Source organism: Labeo rohita, chromosome 3 (genome assembly GCF_022985175.1).
Source record: "Labeo rohita strain BAU-BD-2019 chromosome 3, IGBB_LRoh.1.0, whole genome shotgun sequence".
NCBI classification, from domain to species: domain Eukaryota; kingdom Metazoa; phylum Chordata; class Actinopteri; order Cypriniformes; family Cyprinidae; genus Labeo; species Labeo rohita.
In genome coordinates, this window is record NC_066871.1 from 32,843,215 (window position 1) to 32,859,688 (window position 16,474).

A 16,474-nucleotide genomic window follows, 5' to 3' on the forward strand; every position below is an offset into this window, starting at 1 on the left:
CCTATGGAATGTCCCCATAAAACATGTAAACACAACATGTGTGTGTGTGTGTGTGTGTTAAATGACCAAAAGTAATCCAGTTACACAAATTACATGACTTTTTTGTCGCCATTTTAAATAAAAAAATATATATAATTTATGTGATAGATGGCCTTAAAAACCCTAATTTTCTCTAATGATTAGTTTAAATCAATTGCCATGTCCTCCCTATTGACATTTGTGAGCCTATTTGTAGATGTCACCAGGTTCCTTCAGCACTCTAGAAGAGGATGATGCTGCCCACCATCTCTCATCTCTCCCTCTGTTGATACAGGTTGTTCTATAATTAGGGGTACATTTAGAATTTGACAATATGAAGAAAACAGTTTTTATTTTTCCAAAAAACCCAAACATACTCTAGCTGCTTTGAAACAATCTATATATTGTATTGAGTGCTACATGAATAAATGTGATTTAGTAGGAATATGTGCATAAAATACCATCTATGTTTGAACTGTCCACCATGTTACCTTGGGTAACACAGTTGATCAGTAACTTAGTTGACATCTTTAGTGTTTTGGGCCTATACTCCACATGGAAGCCTAGAACTACTGAGCATATGGTATGTTTAGAAATATATTTTCATAAACAAAATATAAGTTTTAGTTAAATTGTCTTGTTAAAATTTGCAGCAATAATACTTGTGTAACACTGTTGACAGACAATTAATCCACTCTTGACACAGGTTTGCTAGTTTAAACAATATTAGGGGGAAGAGAGAGACCATAATGTCTTGTTTCATCCATGTGCTTCTAGAGGAAATATCATCATGTGCAAATTTATGCCAGAATGGGACAAACCTTGACTGGTCAGCACATGATCCTGACTTCAACGCCACTGAACACCTTTGGGATGAACTGTAACGGAGATTGTGAGCCAGGCCTCCTCGTCCAACATCAGTGCCTGACCACACAAATGCTCTCTTGGATGAATGGGCAAAAATTTCAACAGAAACACCCCAAAATCCTGTGAAAAGCCACAGAAGAGTAGAATCTGTAATGGCTGCAAAGGAGGACCAACTCCCTGTTAATGTCTGTGTATTTAAAATGCAATGCTAATGAAGTCCCTGAGTTGGTGTTATGCAGGTGTCCTAATTAAGCATTAAAGACATAAAAATTTAATTAGAAAAAGGGAAAGAAAGCTTATATAACAATACAATGTTGTAAAATTTACATTCTGCATCAAATCACTTATCATTAAGTTCATCTGTCACTTTAAAGTCACTAATCATCTATGGTCCGATTTAATTTATGTGCAGTTTTGGATTATTTGTTAAATAATTTAAGAGTTATGATGTTATAGTGGAACATTCTCCTTATTCTCTCACAAAATGTGTAGATATTTGAAGGATCTTAAAAAGAGTTATTACCAGCAACCATATACAGCATGTGTGACTTCAAGAGAGCTAACATGCATCAGCTTTGTACTTTGTTCTGTTCTTCTTCCCTTTCATATTTCATATAAATCGATCTTTCTCCCTTTCTCTCTCTCTCTCTCTCGCTCACGCTTATTAATTTTATATATAATCTATTTATTATTCATTTACTAAAATACTCTTCTTCGCTTAGTGCTTAAGCCCAAATATATTCTTCAGTTTTTAATGTGTATGTTAGCGTACAGTTGAACACAGCCTTTAGCAGACTCCAGGCGTGTGCACAGTAGAACCCAAGTGCTGCCCTTTTGACTTTAGACTAGATATTTTTTATTTTATATTTAAGTTTTTATCAAAATTCGGCCCATGGCATCAATTCTGAATTAACTGTGTGTCCAAAAACAGCATTAATGTTCTAACAGACCTTAGTCAGGGTACAGCCATATTTAGTTTTTGACAGGAATGAAAATGAGGCTGTGAGAGACAGAAGTACAGTGTGTTCAATGGATTGTCCTGTTGCTCATCAGACTTTTGCGGAAAAAAGTTTCATAGACAAACTCCATAAAACAATTTTAAAAGTTTGGGACCTTTAAACATTGTGTGCCATTGTGAAGACTGCTATTTCTATTTCTTACAGCCTTGTGTTCATCTGTGTTATATTCAGTATGGTGCCTAACCTGTTTCTGCTCCTTCTCCTCTTAAAAATCACCACAGTTAACAGGGCTGCACAGTGTTGTTCCGTTTTGAACGAGTCACCTTTTTTTAATGAATCGATATTAGATTAAATGACCCATTCATAAGGAGGTTACATGCTTCATTCCTGAATGAATCAGTCTTTTTGAATCGGTTAAAGGTGCACAAAGCAATTTTTGAAAAACGCTTTTGACCACAGTGTCGGACCAGGTCCCAAAACACACTTTTAGCTAATTAGCAAGGCCATGACTAGAAATCTGAGTGCACAGTATGAATATTAGCAGATCAACTATAGATAAGAGTGAATTGAAAAAAAAAATATATATATATATATATATAGGAAAATATAGAAGAGAACAAAACATTAAAAAGAAAGGTTATGATCAGGCAAAAGGTAGGACCCTGGTGGTTTCAGAATAGTTGTGTTTTTGAAAACATTTCATATTTCCATATTCAAAAAGGTCATTTTAAAGCATTAACTAATAACATTGTTTATGCAATTGTAATTGCAATGTAAATTGATTTTGATAAATGGTAAGATGGATTTTGTTGATACTGATTTCATTTGCAATCATGATTGGCAACAGCAGTGTAGTATTTTAATTAAAATGTGATTAACAGTACAGAATTTTATTTATTTATTTATTTACTTATTATTAACAATAAAAGAGGTGGTCTTTTTCACTTAAACAGCTGCAAACCAAAATGTCTGTGCACAGCCCGAACAAAGAGTTTAAATGAAGCTTAAATTAGCTATAGTATAGCTACATGTATTAATTAATAAAATAAATAGTCATATCTGGTGTATTTAATGAGAATACAACTGCTGGCGATCACCAAACTGAGCGTTTTAATTCATGCTCGACTTACAACAACTTACATTTACACCACACTGCCCTCCAAAAGTTTGGAAACACCCCTGGCAAAGTGTGGTTTTGGACGATATCAGCATAAATCCTTATCATTTTTTGGTGCAAATACATTTAAGTAACTTGACATTATCATTGAAGACCAGCAATGATAATTTTCATTTTGATTACATAATAATGGCAATATATACATGTCAGAGTCAGACATGCCCCTTTGCCAGCTGTGATGCCTGGTTATTGGTTTAAACTTGGCCCAGGTTTTTCAAAGATTTTTGGGTCAGCACACCTTAATAGCTTCAACAATTGATTGCCAATTAAGTTTAGAATACAATGAATTTAGGCCCAGATTATGCAATAGCTGCTAATGGTGGATATTGTAATGAATCGAAAATTTAATTTTTTTCAATGTATAAACTGTTTATGTAATAAAATATGTTTTCGTAGTGTGTGGTGTCAGTGCAACATGCCAATATTGTCCAAAACCCCACTTTCCTAGGGCGTTCCCTGGTGAAAAAAACAGCATATGCTGGTAGGTAGGTTTTGATGCTGGTTTAAGATGGTCCTTTGCTGGTTTATGCTGGTCCTTAGCTGGTTTAAGCTGGTCCTTTGCTGGTTTTTACTGGTCATGTTGCTGGTCAAGGACCAGCATGAACCAGCAAAGGACCAGCATAAACCAGCATCAAAACATACCTACCAGCATATGCTGTTTTTTCCACCAGGGTTTCCAAACTTTTGGAGGGCATTACATTACACAATAATTACAATAATGCCTCTGCACAATAAAACTAAATCTATTACAGCTGTCACGAACAATTAAAATGGAAAAGAAGTAAAATGGTATCGATTGCAGCATTAAATTTAGATCTGCTCATACTGATTCTTATTTCTTTTTACGCGGTTTTACAGTGTTGCATATTATAACCAATCACACATGATTTATTTGAGCTTATGAGCGCTCTGGTCTTTACTGTATACCGATTTTTTTTATATATATATTAAGAAAGAGAAAAGAAAAGAAAAAACGTAATAAAAGGCTAAAAAAGCACACCCTACCCAGAAGCCCCACCCACAGCGCAAAATGGACCATCAGCTGACCACTGAAAATTTCATTCCAATTTGGGAATGTCAGTAAGATTGTGACGTCACGGTAATACGCGCGTCTGAATCTGAAAACGCTCACTTTGCTAAATCATGGGTTGCAGTTAGTTGTTCATTTCAGCCTTTTTTCGCTTTGCACATTTTGCAGCCTACGATACTTGTTCAAAATGGTGCTTTTTACCTTACTTGGAGTAATTGCTCTAATTCAGAGAAAAAGAAAAAAAGTCAACAACATCCACTCAGGTCAAGATGAACAAGTGGACGAGAGTGATGTACCGCCCGTCAGGAGTACTCATGGTAAATGTTATGTTTTCATGTTTTGTGAGAAACTCCTTTTATTTACTGTCTGCACAGAGCCTACCTTTAATGTTTAAAGGTTTTATTTGGAGGCCATAGTCAAGCATTTGAGGAGCACAGCTTAAGTTCAGTTTTATAATGTCTGTAACTACGTACAACTCAATACAACATACATATGAATAAGCATGTATTATAAAATTCAATTATGCTAAAGAATAAAAAAAAAACTTGACAGAGTGCATTTACACAAAAACTGAAATTCATTACCTCACAAGGTTAATTTGAATTCAATGAGTATACATAATATTACTGAATATTAATTACATTATATGACTTTTAATTTAGTATAATGACATGACACCTAATTTAATGGGCTGAAAGGAAGATCTGAAAATCAAGATCTAGATACATGAATATAATTTAAATAAAACTACCTCTTGGCTCATATTGGCTCATTGGCTTATATTGGCTTTTGGCTCATTTCTCCCTTAAGGTCGAGAAGTCAATAGTGACTTGACTGAAGACCCTTCACTAGATGTACCTAACAGTGGTTATCTTAAAACTCCAGTCCATGTTATACCTGACTTGAGTGCTGATGTCTCACTGGCTATAGTCTGTTCCACTGACGTCCCTGGAGCTGACGTCCCACAAACCACAGTCTGTGCAGCTGATGTCCCTAGTGACGACGTCCCGCAAGCCACAGTCTGTGCAACTGACGTCCTTAATGCTGACATCCCGGAAGCTACAGTCTGTGCCACATCCGATGGCGTCCCTACAGCTTTTTTCTCAGCCACGTCCAACTGTAGTGATGACGCCACTGCAGGTTTTTTCTCATCCATGTCAGACTATAGAGTCCGTCAAGCTCCAGTCCGGGCAGCAGCAGTCTGTAGAGTCAAAGTGCCCAGAGCTACAGTCTGTGCTGTTCCCGACAGTACTGTTTACGTCCCCCAAGCTTTAATCCGTCCTACGGCCGACTGTAGTGCTGACGTCCCGCAAGCCTCAGTCTGTCAGACACAGGACACTGTGTCATCTCTGTTGAGCGATCTGGAGGACAATGATACACTTATTATTGGTGAGTTTGCTACCATCATTTTTTTCTTTAAACTGACTTTTTAAGGGTAGTTCATAGTAGTTCAAATAGTTGAAGATGAAATAAATGACTGATTGACATATCTTATTTATCTTTTAACAGACATCAGTGGATGCAGTTATGAAATCAGCAGTCAGCTGGGTGAAGGAGGTTTTGGAACCGTTTATGCAGCAACTCGTTTGGACGATGGCTTTCAGGTATCAAATTCCATTACTCACGGATCTACTGTAGCTGATTTTTGTCCTATTATACTTGTCTCACTTTCTTTTCCAAGCACTATTGTATCATATATAAACTATTTAGAGCACTTGACCTGTGTACCTATTTAGACATGCTCTACTGCATTTGAATTCATGAAAATGTACATGTTCAGGGTTAATGATTGAAATTATGTAAACATTTCTGCACATAATAAGCTGTACATCTTACCCAAATCCCTTTTTTGTTTTGTTGCTCAGGTGGCAGTAAAAATCGCTTCCAAGAGGAACACGAAATTCATCAGCATTGTAAGTATTTTGCACTCTTTCAATTTCAAACGTCTCTTATTCTGTATACAAACCGGCGTTGTCATCAGTTTGTCCTGGACTTGTTTAAATCCTATCACCATCTTCCCATCATAACAACTGTCTTTCTTTAGGACGGTTATTCCAAACCTCTTCCACTGGAGGTCGCTCTGCAAATTCTTGCGAATCAAGGCCCCAGGGTTCCTGAAATCATCCAGCTTTTGGACTGGCAGATGGAGCGTGATCACTACGTTATTGTCCTAGAGCGACCCATGCCCTGTCAGTCCTTGTACGAATTTATGGAGAGCTACAAGGGCTCCATTAAAGAGGACATGGCACGGGCTATCATGCGCCAGGCAACACATGCAGCTCAGACGTGCTGCCAGCGTGGGGTGTTTCACAGAGATATAAAGCTGGAAAACTTGCTGATTAACCCGGACACCCTGGAAGTCAAATTGATCGACTTCGGATGCGGTGCAATCCTTACCAGCGAGGGTTACACGTCCTTTGCTGGTATGTATGATCTGTCAAAGCTATAATGTGGGTCTTAAACTTTTGAATCAGATAGCATCAAATCATTTCATGCATGATGATGGATACTGAGTTAAAATGCCGTGTTAAAGCAAATTTACAAATCAGACAAAATCTCTTTCCTCCAGGCACAGATGATTACTACCCTCCCGAGTATCTGTTCATCGGCAAGTACCACGGGAAACCGGCGACGGTTTGGTCACTCGGGATAATCTTGTTTGCAATGCTCACCTGGAAATTTCCAAAGAGACGAGACCTGCGCTTGATCAATGATAAAATCTGGACCAAACATGGCTTGTCACAAGGTGAGATGTTAATTTCACTAAAAAACAATTCAAAAATCTTCTCATTCTAACTAGATGGAACACAGAACCAAAGCTGAAAAGCAGCACTGGAGATAATTTGACTGATCAAAAAGAGCATGTCTGAACTTTATGGTAATAATCGGACGTCTCTCCCTTCTTTCTCCACAGAATGCCATGATTTTATCAGCTGTTGTCTCCAGATTGACCCAAAGCAGAGGATTGAATTGGAGAAACTCAGTCTCCACAACTGGTTTAAGGTATTAATTACATTTGGAAGATTTTGACATTAGCTTGTTATGATATGTCATATAGTCAGATGAAAAATTCCAGCACTGTTTGTTTATATCTTCTTATATTTCTTGTACCTATGTTCTTAAATAAAAATTTTTTTTACTTTTAAATGTTGTCTTTCTTCATTTTCATGTCTTTTTGTGTAATATATTTAAACAGTAAACCTGTTGTTTCTTTTTTTTAACTGCAGGCATGAAGAAATGAGGGGAGAAAATAAACTATTGTTAACAACAGGAAGCTCTGTGACAGGAACCCAATGCTGCTTCAACCCCCCACATTTTAATTTAAAAAATAAATAAATTACATCCAAGGACCAGCCAAGCCACCAGCTGGACAAGATCATTCTCCATAAGTGGATAATGGTAATACATTTTTTAAGACTTTGATTCAGATTTTTATGAAAATCACGAAAAGTGAAATGTATTTAGATATGAACCTCATTTCTGTTTTTGTTTGTGTTCTCAGAAGTGGATAAATGTATGCTGATGGACATGTTCATAGCCTCCCCAGTCTCAGAGCCGTTAAAATATATAAATATAATAGCTCTGGGACTGGGTATATATATCAGCAGTGAAATATGTCTGCAATTCGGATGAAAAATTCATCAGTATTGTAAGTAGACTATGCTTTTATTAGCATTAATCATAGACTATAATTAATTAAATGATTTGTCAGTAGATAAACTGCCATTGTCAACAGTTTGTCCAAGACTTTATCTCCATCATAACAAATGTCTATCTTTAGGATGGTTATACCAAATGCTTTCCACTGGAGGTCGCTCTGCACATTGTTGCAAACCAAAGATGGCTTGTCACTAGGTGAGATCTTCATTTTAGCAAAGACAATTGAGATCTTACAAAATAGAACAAAAAAGCATGTGTGAGGTTTAAGGTAATAATCGGATGTCTTTTCCTTCTTTCTGCCACAATTATTAGCTGTTGTCAGCAGATCGACCTAAAGCAGTGGATTGAGCTGAAAAAACTCATTCTCCATTCTTTCTCTCTCTCTTTCTCTTTCTCTCTTTCTCTCTCTTTCTTTCTGTCTGATTGGGGACTGGGTAAGTATGTGTATATATGTGTGTGTATATATATGTATATATACCCAGTCCCTAGACTATTTAAAGGAAGTAAAATAAAAGTAAATCAGTAATTAAACAAATAAATAAATAATTTATTAAAAAAATTTAAATTTAATGTAAAAATAAAACAAAATAAAATTATGTCTATATCTATATACATATAAGCTGACATAAATAGATTCTCAAGAAACGTCTGTGCAACAAAATTTGAAAAATATATTTATTTTTTAAGAAAAAAAAAAACAGTTTGTTATCATTCATTCATAAATATTGTTACATTTTTGTCATTTTAAAACAGAACCTTGTAGTATCTGATATTTTAAGAGACTTGATTGTATGGTTTGAGTGTTTTTGCTCTATTTCACCAATAAAATAGTTTAAATAAAACAGAATAGTTGCGTCTCAGCAAGATTCAACATTTTTTGAATATCGGGTGAGTCAATGATTCAATGACACATTCACAAACACAGTAGGCATGACTGAGATTTTTGTGTTCGTATGGACAATCTGCACAACAGCGCATGCACAAGGTGAATGTAGAAACAGAAGTCCACTGAAGGTACATTTACACAACAACGATGTGCTTCAACTAAGTTTATTTTCTGTTTTTAGTTGTGTTTTTAGCTCCTTGGTAATTTTGGTAATATACTCAAAAATGTAATACGCATGCATGTGATGTCACCACTTTCACAAATTTGCATTTTTGTAGTTTACACAGAGATGATAAAGGTGTCATTTTCAAAAACTTGCACTTTGAAACAGGTAAGTTTGCATTGCCAGGCCCATAAAACACTGTTGTGTAAATGAATAGCCAAAATGCATAAAAAGTTGCATTTTTGCTACTGTGCAGATGTCGAACTTGTCTGTCTGTGCTAATCTGTGGTTGAGGATACTTTAAAAGCTGTTACATAGTGAATGTATTTAAAAAAGACGTTTTTTGGACATATATTTTTTTTATTATAGAACTTATAGGCATCAAATTCAGAAGCTTCAAAGTTAGGATTAAAAAACATTTACAAAACACCAAATACAGACTCATAATACTTTAGATGTTATAGATGTGATGCATTTTTCACAACCTTAACAGACTTTATTAAACTAACAAGTTATAGAAAACATTATACAATGGAGGGTTTTTAAGACAATCAACATTGTGAGAAAATAACTTGCTACTTAGAATAATGAATACTTTAGTTGTCATTTAATAGCAGTACTTTTATAGTAGCTTTTCTGAAGATCCAGGACTTGCATCTATAACAGTTTACTGGCATATTAAAAGTCACAATGTCAATATATAATGTAATATTTTCAAATTCTAGGCTTTTTTAATAACACAACTATGTCATAATTATTCAACCCCATTCAACATTGCAGTTTTTAGTTACTTATTTGTATGGTGGGATGCAAAATTGTCTTAAAACATAATTAAACCTTTAGAAACTCTATTAGAAAACAAAATTAGCTTGAGTTGTTATACATGCATAGTTAGCCCATTCATGTGCTAAAGTTTGAGTAGCTAATATGACAAAATCAACAGAGCTCTCACAGAAGCTATAGAGAAGGAACAGTTGTATTACTTTAGAAATTCTAAGGCTATGAAATTTCCAAGACATTGAAAGTTCCTGGCAGCCTTATTCCTTAGCTTAAACCCTTAAAACTTTTAAGGGTATTGAACATAGCAAAAAGCACAACATCATAAAATCATAAAAACCTGTAATGCACAGCCATAGACTTTCAAGATGACCCGATGAAAAAAACACTTTAAAGCAGAGTATAAGATGAACACAAGACAAGCGTGGCATTCATGTAAGGGCATTTTACAGAATGCCACTCTTAACCAAGAAGAACATAAAACGCTGACTTGAACATCTGGAAGAATGTTTTATGGAGTGATGTGACCAAACTGGAACTTTTTGGGCCTATGAATCAGCGGTATGTCTGGTGCAAAACAGGCAATATTATGAGCAGAAGAACACCATCTGCATCGTCATACATTGAGGTGGACCAGTCCCGTTACGGGGGTGTCTTACTGTTGCTGGAAGTGGAAATCATGACTGTATGAAGGACATCAAGGATTCTTTGAAGTATCAGGCTGTTTTGCCAAGAATTGTGATGCCTTTGGTACAAAAACTGAAGCGGATGATCAATGGACATTGCTGCAAGACAGCCATCCCAAAGTATACAACCAAATGTTCTTGAGTGTCCTGTTCAGTCTTCAGAATTAATTCATCTTGTAAACACCTGGCTGAATTTGAAGAAAGCAGTGGCTGAGTGAAAACCAAAGATTTTTAGTGATTAGAAGCTTTTTCAGGCAGAGAATGGGCCAAGATTGCAGTAGAGAGGGGACAGAAGCACTTCTAAGCAGTGTTTATTGGTGGTTTTAAAGAATAAAAGATTCTGTGCCACCAAAGTTGACTTTTGAGGGGTTGAATAATTTTGACAATGAATATTTAGAGCCAATTAGATTTTTTTTTTTGTTCATTATTCATCAACTTGCATTCTCAAAATTACTCAAATGTGTATTAATGAACTTTCTCTAATAGTGTACTGATGTATGGAAACCCATTTCGGCCAGGTAAAAAAGAATAATATTTTAAAAAGTCGAAATTATGACTTATTGAGTCGAAATTATGACTTTAGAAGTCAGAATTACAAAATAAAACGTCGAAATTATGACTAGGTCAAAATTATGACTTACTTAAGTCATAATTATGACTTAAAAAGTCGAAGTTATGAGATAAAAAGTCGAAATTATGTGATCAATGTGTTTATAAAGTCATTAAGTCAATTTTGACTTGTAAACCCTGGTGAAAAAACCAGCATATGCTGGTAGCTATGTGCATAACCTGATTTTACCAAGTACGACATGTTCCTGGATCAACATCTTTGTTGACTCTGGAACAACATTGTGATTAACCAATCAGATTTGAAAAAACAGTTTATAGTTTTTGTCAAGTTTAGGCTTACAATCAGGGTTTGTCCTTGTACATCAGTGTCATTCATCTATCATTTCCTCTGATTTTAGGGATTACTCATGGGTAAGGTTAGGTTTAGATGTAGGGATGTGGTCAAGATTAAATTTTTGGATTAAAATGTGTTCCAGAGTCAACAAAATATGTTGACCCAGGAACACATCTAACTCAGCAAAATCAGGACGTGCGTAGCTATGTTTTGATGCTGGGATGCTGGTTAGGTATGTTTTGGTGCTTGTTTAAGCTGGTCCTTTGCTGGTCTATGCTGGTCCTTAGCTGGTTTATGCTGGTCCTTGACCAGCAACATGACCAGCATAAACCAGCTAAAGACTAGCTTAAACCACCATCAAAACATACCTAACCAGCATCCCAGCATCAAAACAGCTACCAACATATGCTGGTTTTTTCACCAGGGAAGTCATAATTTCAACTTTTTATGTCATACTATGACTTAACTAAGTCATAATTTCTACTTTTATCTCATAATTTCTACTGTTTAAGTCATAATTTCGACCTTTTAAGTCACCTTATGGCTTAAGTAAGTCATAATTTTGACTTTTTATCTCATAATTTCGATTTAGTAAAACATAATTTCGATTTTTTTTATCTCCCCTGGTGAAAAAAACAGCATATGCTGGTAGGTATGTTTTGATTCTGATTTAAGATGGTCCTTTGCTGGTTCATGCTGGTCCTTGACCAGCAACATGACCAGCATAAACCAGCAAAGGACCAGCTTAAACCAGCATCAAAACATAGCTACCAGCATATGCTGTTTTTTTCACCAGGGAAGTCATAATTTCGACTTTTTATGTCGTACTATGACTTAACTAAGTCATAATTTCTACTTTTATCTCATAATTTCTACCTTTTAGGTCACCTTATGGCTTAAGTAAGTCATAATTTTGACTTTTTATCTCATAATTTCGATTTAGTAAAACAATTTCGATTTTTTTATCTCGTAATTATGACTTGAAGTAATTTCGACTTTTTAAGACATGATTTTTTTTCTTACCTTGCGGAAATGGGATTCCAAATCTGACTTTTGGGAGTTGAATAATTTTGAACATGAACGAGCCAATTTGATTTTTTTTTTCAATATTCACTAACTTGCATTCTCAGCATTACTCAAATGTGTATTAAACTTTCTCCAAAAGTGTACTGATGCCTTTGTTGAATTTTCACAAAATTTTGTTATCCAGGAAAAATGTCTTGCGGGTCGAGGGGGTTGAATAATTTACGTTGCAACTGTACATTTTAGGCTAGTTTACACACTTCGCTTGTAATGTTGTGACGCAAGATATTCAGATGACTGCAGTAAGCACAATAATCGGCAGATGGCAGCAGTTATCTCGTTTCTGTCCGAGTCCACCTGTCAGCGGACATTGAGTGACGTCGCACACCTCACCTTATCTTTCCCGCCCCTGACGCAGACACACATTCACGCACTCACAAGTTTGAAAGCAAAGCCTCTCAGAGCTCAACTCCAGCAGCCCGTTATTGAGCAACACAGCGGTCACTTTCTTTCGGAAATCTATAACACAGCTCTTCCAGACGGTCGTCTTGCTATGAGGACTTGAAGGAGGCGATAAGCGCGCTGTCCTGTCCGGGTTATTTGGGAGTAATCGACTGAGCGCAGAGTTTTTGGCGAGGCGAAATACCGACATCTGAGAGGGGCAGAAGAATGTCGCGGGACCCGGAGGAGGTGAACAAACTGACCGAGAGCACTTACAAGGTGAGAGAAATGACACTTACCTGACGAGAAAACGCGAATGTTATTCACCTGTTGAGACGACCGTTGGAAGTCGAATGTCATCGAGCACAGGTTGACAGTTAGGATATTTCTGGAATGAGCCGGTTAGTTTGTTGGTTAGGAAACTTTTAACCTAGTCAAGAAACTTGTATGTAGATGTTTTAGCTGGTAAGGTTGAAGCAGACAGACACGATTCTCATCAGGTTATTCAAATTTCGGGTTGTCATTGAGCCACAGGTGGGTCTTTACCACATTTGATTTATTGACACACCCAAATGAGTCTCATATAAGTCCTACATTCAGATTCGGGAATTTAGATACACAAATATACCGATATATGTTTTTTTCCTTATGGGAATTTATTATCACTCAACACCGCTGTGAATCATATGCTTTATTTCCGCAAAAACAGGCTTAATATTAGCACAACTAGATATTTTTAACATGCTCACATTACACACACAACAATAAGACCTTATGATACATTAGTTTGTGTTTTCTGTGATTCATATGTGACCACAAAACTAGCCATAAGGGTCATTTTTTACGAAATTGAGATTTATGTGTCATATCAAAGCTGAATAAATAAGATTTTCATTGATGTATGGTTTGTTAGGATAGGATAATATTTGGCTGAAATACAGCTATTTAAAAATCTGGAATCTGAGGGTGCAGAAAAATCAAAATATTGAGAAAATCATCATGAAAGTTGTCCAAATGAACATCTTAGCAATGCGTAGTACTAATCAAAAATTAAGTTTTGATATTTATGATAGGAAGTTTACAAAATATCTTCATGGAACATGATCTTTACTTAATATCCTAATGAGTTTTGGCATAAAATCAATCATTTTGATCCATGCTATGTATTTTTGGCTATTATTACAAATACAAATGGCCGTGCTACTTATGACTGGTTTTGTCCAGGGTCACATATGTCCTAATCGTAAAATGTACCTCTTAATTTTTTATGCGTATAATAATCTTCCTTTTGTTTCGAAGTGGAATATTCTTGTTCTTGACATTTTTTTTGAGACATTCACTCAGGTGGTTTACTGATATTGAGTAACTTTCACTGATAGAGACACAATCCCACATTGTAAAAATAAAAGTATTAGTCAAATTAAAAAAAAAATATTTTTAAAAGTTAAAAGTTCTCTCAGCTGTTGTCTTAATATTTGTAACATTTCTATGTTTTGTCAATTTGAGTTTGTTCATTCACTAAATTCAGCCAATAAATTGCCAAAACGACGCTGCCACATTTTTCTCGTTTAGCGTATTTTCATTTAATACTAATCAGTTGATCATTTTGTTAGCTGCACTGTTCTATACAACATTTAATATGTGAAGTGAACTATCGTACAGTGCAAAAAATGGTTTTAAAAGATTGTAAATGGACCACAACACTTGAAACACAATCCTTAAGGATAGTGTCAATCAACAAAAAAAAAGATGAGCTCTTGACATAAATTTTAACAATAATGACAAAACATCAAAAGTCAGTAAACAGTAAAACAGTCTTGTAACTATAAATGCAAATGTATTCAGTGCATTCTGGGAACTCACATTACTCAACATTACGGAAATGTTCAATGTGAAATTCTTGGTTCACACAACTGTTTTGACTACTTGGGGCAACATTAGAAGGAAGTGTGTTGGTCTAACATGAATTGTTAATGCATATTCAAATACTTCTGAATCTTTTAAGAAAAAGTCACAAGTTTACAGTAAGTTTGTAGTCCACTCAATTTATGGTATAACTGTGCCACTGAATAAGCGCTTTCATTGGGAGGAGGTTTATTACCAGAGACCGTCTCCCACACGTCATATCTGTCCATGAGTGTGTCATTCCAATATAGTTGCATTCCAGTATATTATCAGCTGTGCCTCCTGTTATAAAGTCTCAGGCGGTTCAATACATGTCAGGGAGTGGAGAGGAGTGGGCTGTCTTCATGAATTGAGGATTAGTAAGCATTAAGTAAGCACACGTATGCCGCTTGATGTTCGGTAAATATAACCAAGCCCAAGTGTTCACTAGTGACTCATTCAAATCTCTGCCTCCTTCGAAGAAAGCATGAACTGATGCAGTTCTGGCAGATATTAGAGCACATGTTGTTGTTGCTCAGTAACTGATCTTGTTGTGAAAAGCAATAGGGTTTCCCGCAGTTCTCGACTTGAGTTCATTCTCCCAAACTTTGTCATTCACATGATGTCACCCCCAGACTGTCTCATCGACTTCGCAATGCTAACACTGAGAGGTGAGCGTATGAATTTCAATTCAAGGTCTTATTCCACACACTCTCTGCCCTGTCAGAGAGGAGGAACGGGCACAGCAACTCTACCCCTGAGATGTGCAAACTGAGAACATCTATGGAAAGTATCTTGAAAGAGTGCATGGTTTCTCACAGGACATGCAGATGATTGTCACAAATTAAAAAATACCTGAATGGAAAGAGTGCAGCCCAAAAGTCAAGATATCTGAATATATTCACAAATTGTCATGTGAAATAACTATTAATACCATATTTGGTGTATAATAAATTAGCAAGACTTAACCTTTAACTCAAGTCAGTTTATGGCCATCCTGGTAATGGCCCCAGGCAGCTATTTTCAGTGTACAACACCCATCTATAAAAGGATTATATTCCAATTACATGTCAAATCACCAAAACATTCTGCCTACAGATTACTTCATTAGGTCTTATTACACTCCAAAAAAAAAAAAACTGATTTATTAATAAACTGGTGATTTAGAAATAGAATTAACCAAAAAACATTAAGGTGAAACAGCAAAAATGTAAAAAGAAAAATAAAAAGTTTGGACCAAAATAGTTTCAGAGGGCCAAAATCTCTGACCAAATTTGGGATTGTGGTGTTTAATTAGTTATTAGTATTTATGATGAAAAATGGTCCAATATCAAAGGCAGCTCACAGAACCTTATTACTGGTTTAATATATCTCTGAGCATCAGAGTTCAATTAACCAGTTTATTTGCCAATATTGTACTTTCAGTTTTGTTTTCAGCTAAATGAACTTTAATTTATGTTAGTGTTTGGTTACATAAAATAATATAATATAATACAATATATCATATAATACAATATAATGAAATATATAATATATGGTGTGGTATGATTTCCTTTTCAACAACCGCTGTATTGAATGTTTGCATTTCTCTCATTAATGTTTTTTTATGTAACTTTACAAAAGGGTTTGATTAGTTAATGTTCGTTAATATATTACAATGAAACTTGCTGTAATAAATGAACAATACATTTATTAGTATTTATTCGTCTCACTTATTGTGTAACAAAATGTAATCTTTGTTAAACAATTGATTTTAATAATGGTTTAGTAAATGCTGAATTTGATATTAACTAAGATTAATAAATGCTGTAGAAGTATTGTTCACTCTTACTTCATTGTAACTAAAGTAGTGAATTAATTTTAACTAATGAAACTAATTGTAAAGTCTTTCTGCCTTTCTTTCTTTAAGGAGTGGAGCATCTTTTGTTCTTGTACTGTCTCTAATGACATTATTATTATTTTAATATGTTCCTTGAGGTTTACTTATGTTAAAAGAGAA

At 35.4% G+C, this 16,474-nt stretch overlaps 2 protein-coding genes across 2 annotated transcripts in view; both read left to right on the plus strand.

Moving 5' to 3' along the window:
- The first annotated feature begins 828 nt into the window (after positions 1-828).
- LOC127162726 (serine/threonine-protein kinase pim-3) lies at positions 829-8,225 on the plus strand. The gene is made up of 11 exons (XM_051105591.1): positions 829-910; positions 4,862-5,440; positions 5,561-5,655; positions 5,917-5,964; positions 6,096-6,474; positions 6,621-6,797; positions 6,966-7,054; positions 7,279-7,450; positions 7,554-7,700; positions 7,833-7,906; positions 8,024-8,225. Exons 1-8 carry the CDS (start codon positions 829-831, stop codon positions 7,282-7,284), a joined length of 1,455 nt encoding a protein of 484 aa, XP_050961548.1. The 3' UTR covers positions 7,285-7,450; positions 7,554-7,700; positions 7,833-7,906; positions 8,024-8,225.
- A 4,334-nt stretch (positions 8,226-12,559) lies between these two features.
- baiap2l1b (BAR/IMD domain containing adaptor protein 2 like 1b) overlaps positions 12,560-16,474 on the plus strand; it is a 72,067-nt gene continuing 68,152 nt past the window's right edge. Inside the window, exon 1 of the mRNA XM_051106087.1 lies at positions 12,560-12,870. Coding sequence (XP_050962044.1) covers positions 12,820-12,870 — 51 coding nt within the window. The 5' untranslated portion in view covers positions 12,560-12,819. The remainder of the gene's footprint in view (positions 12,871-16,474) is intronic.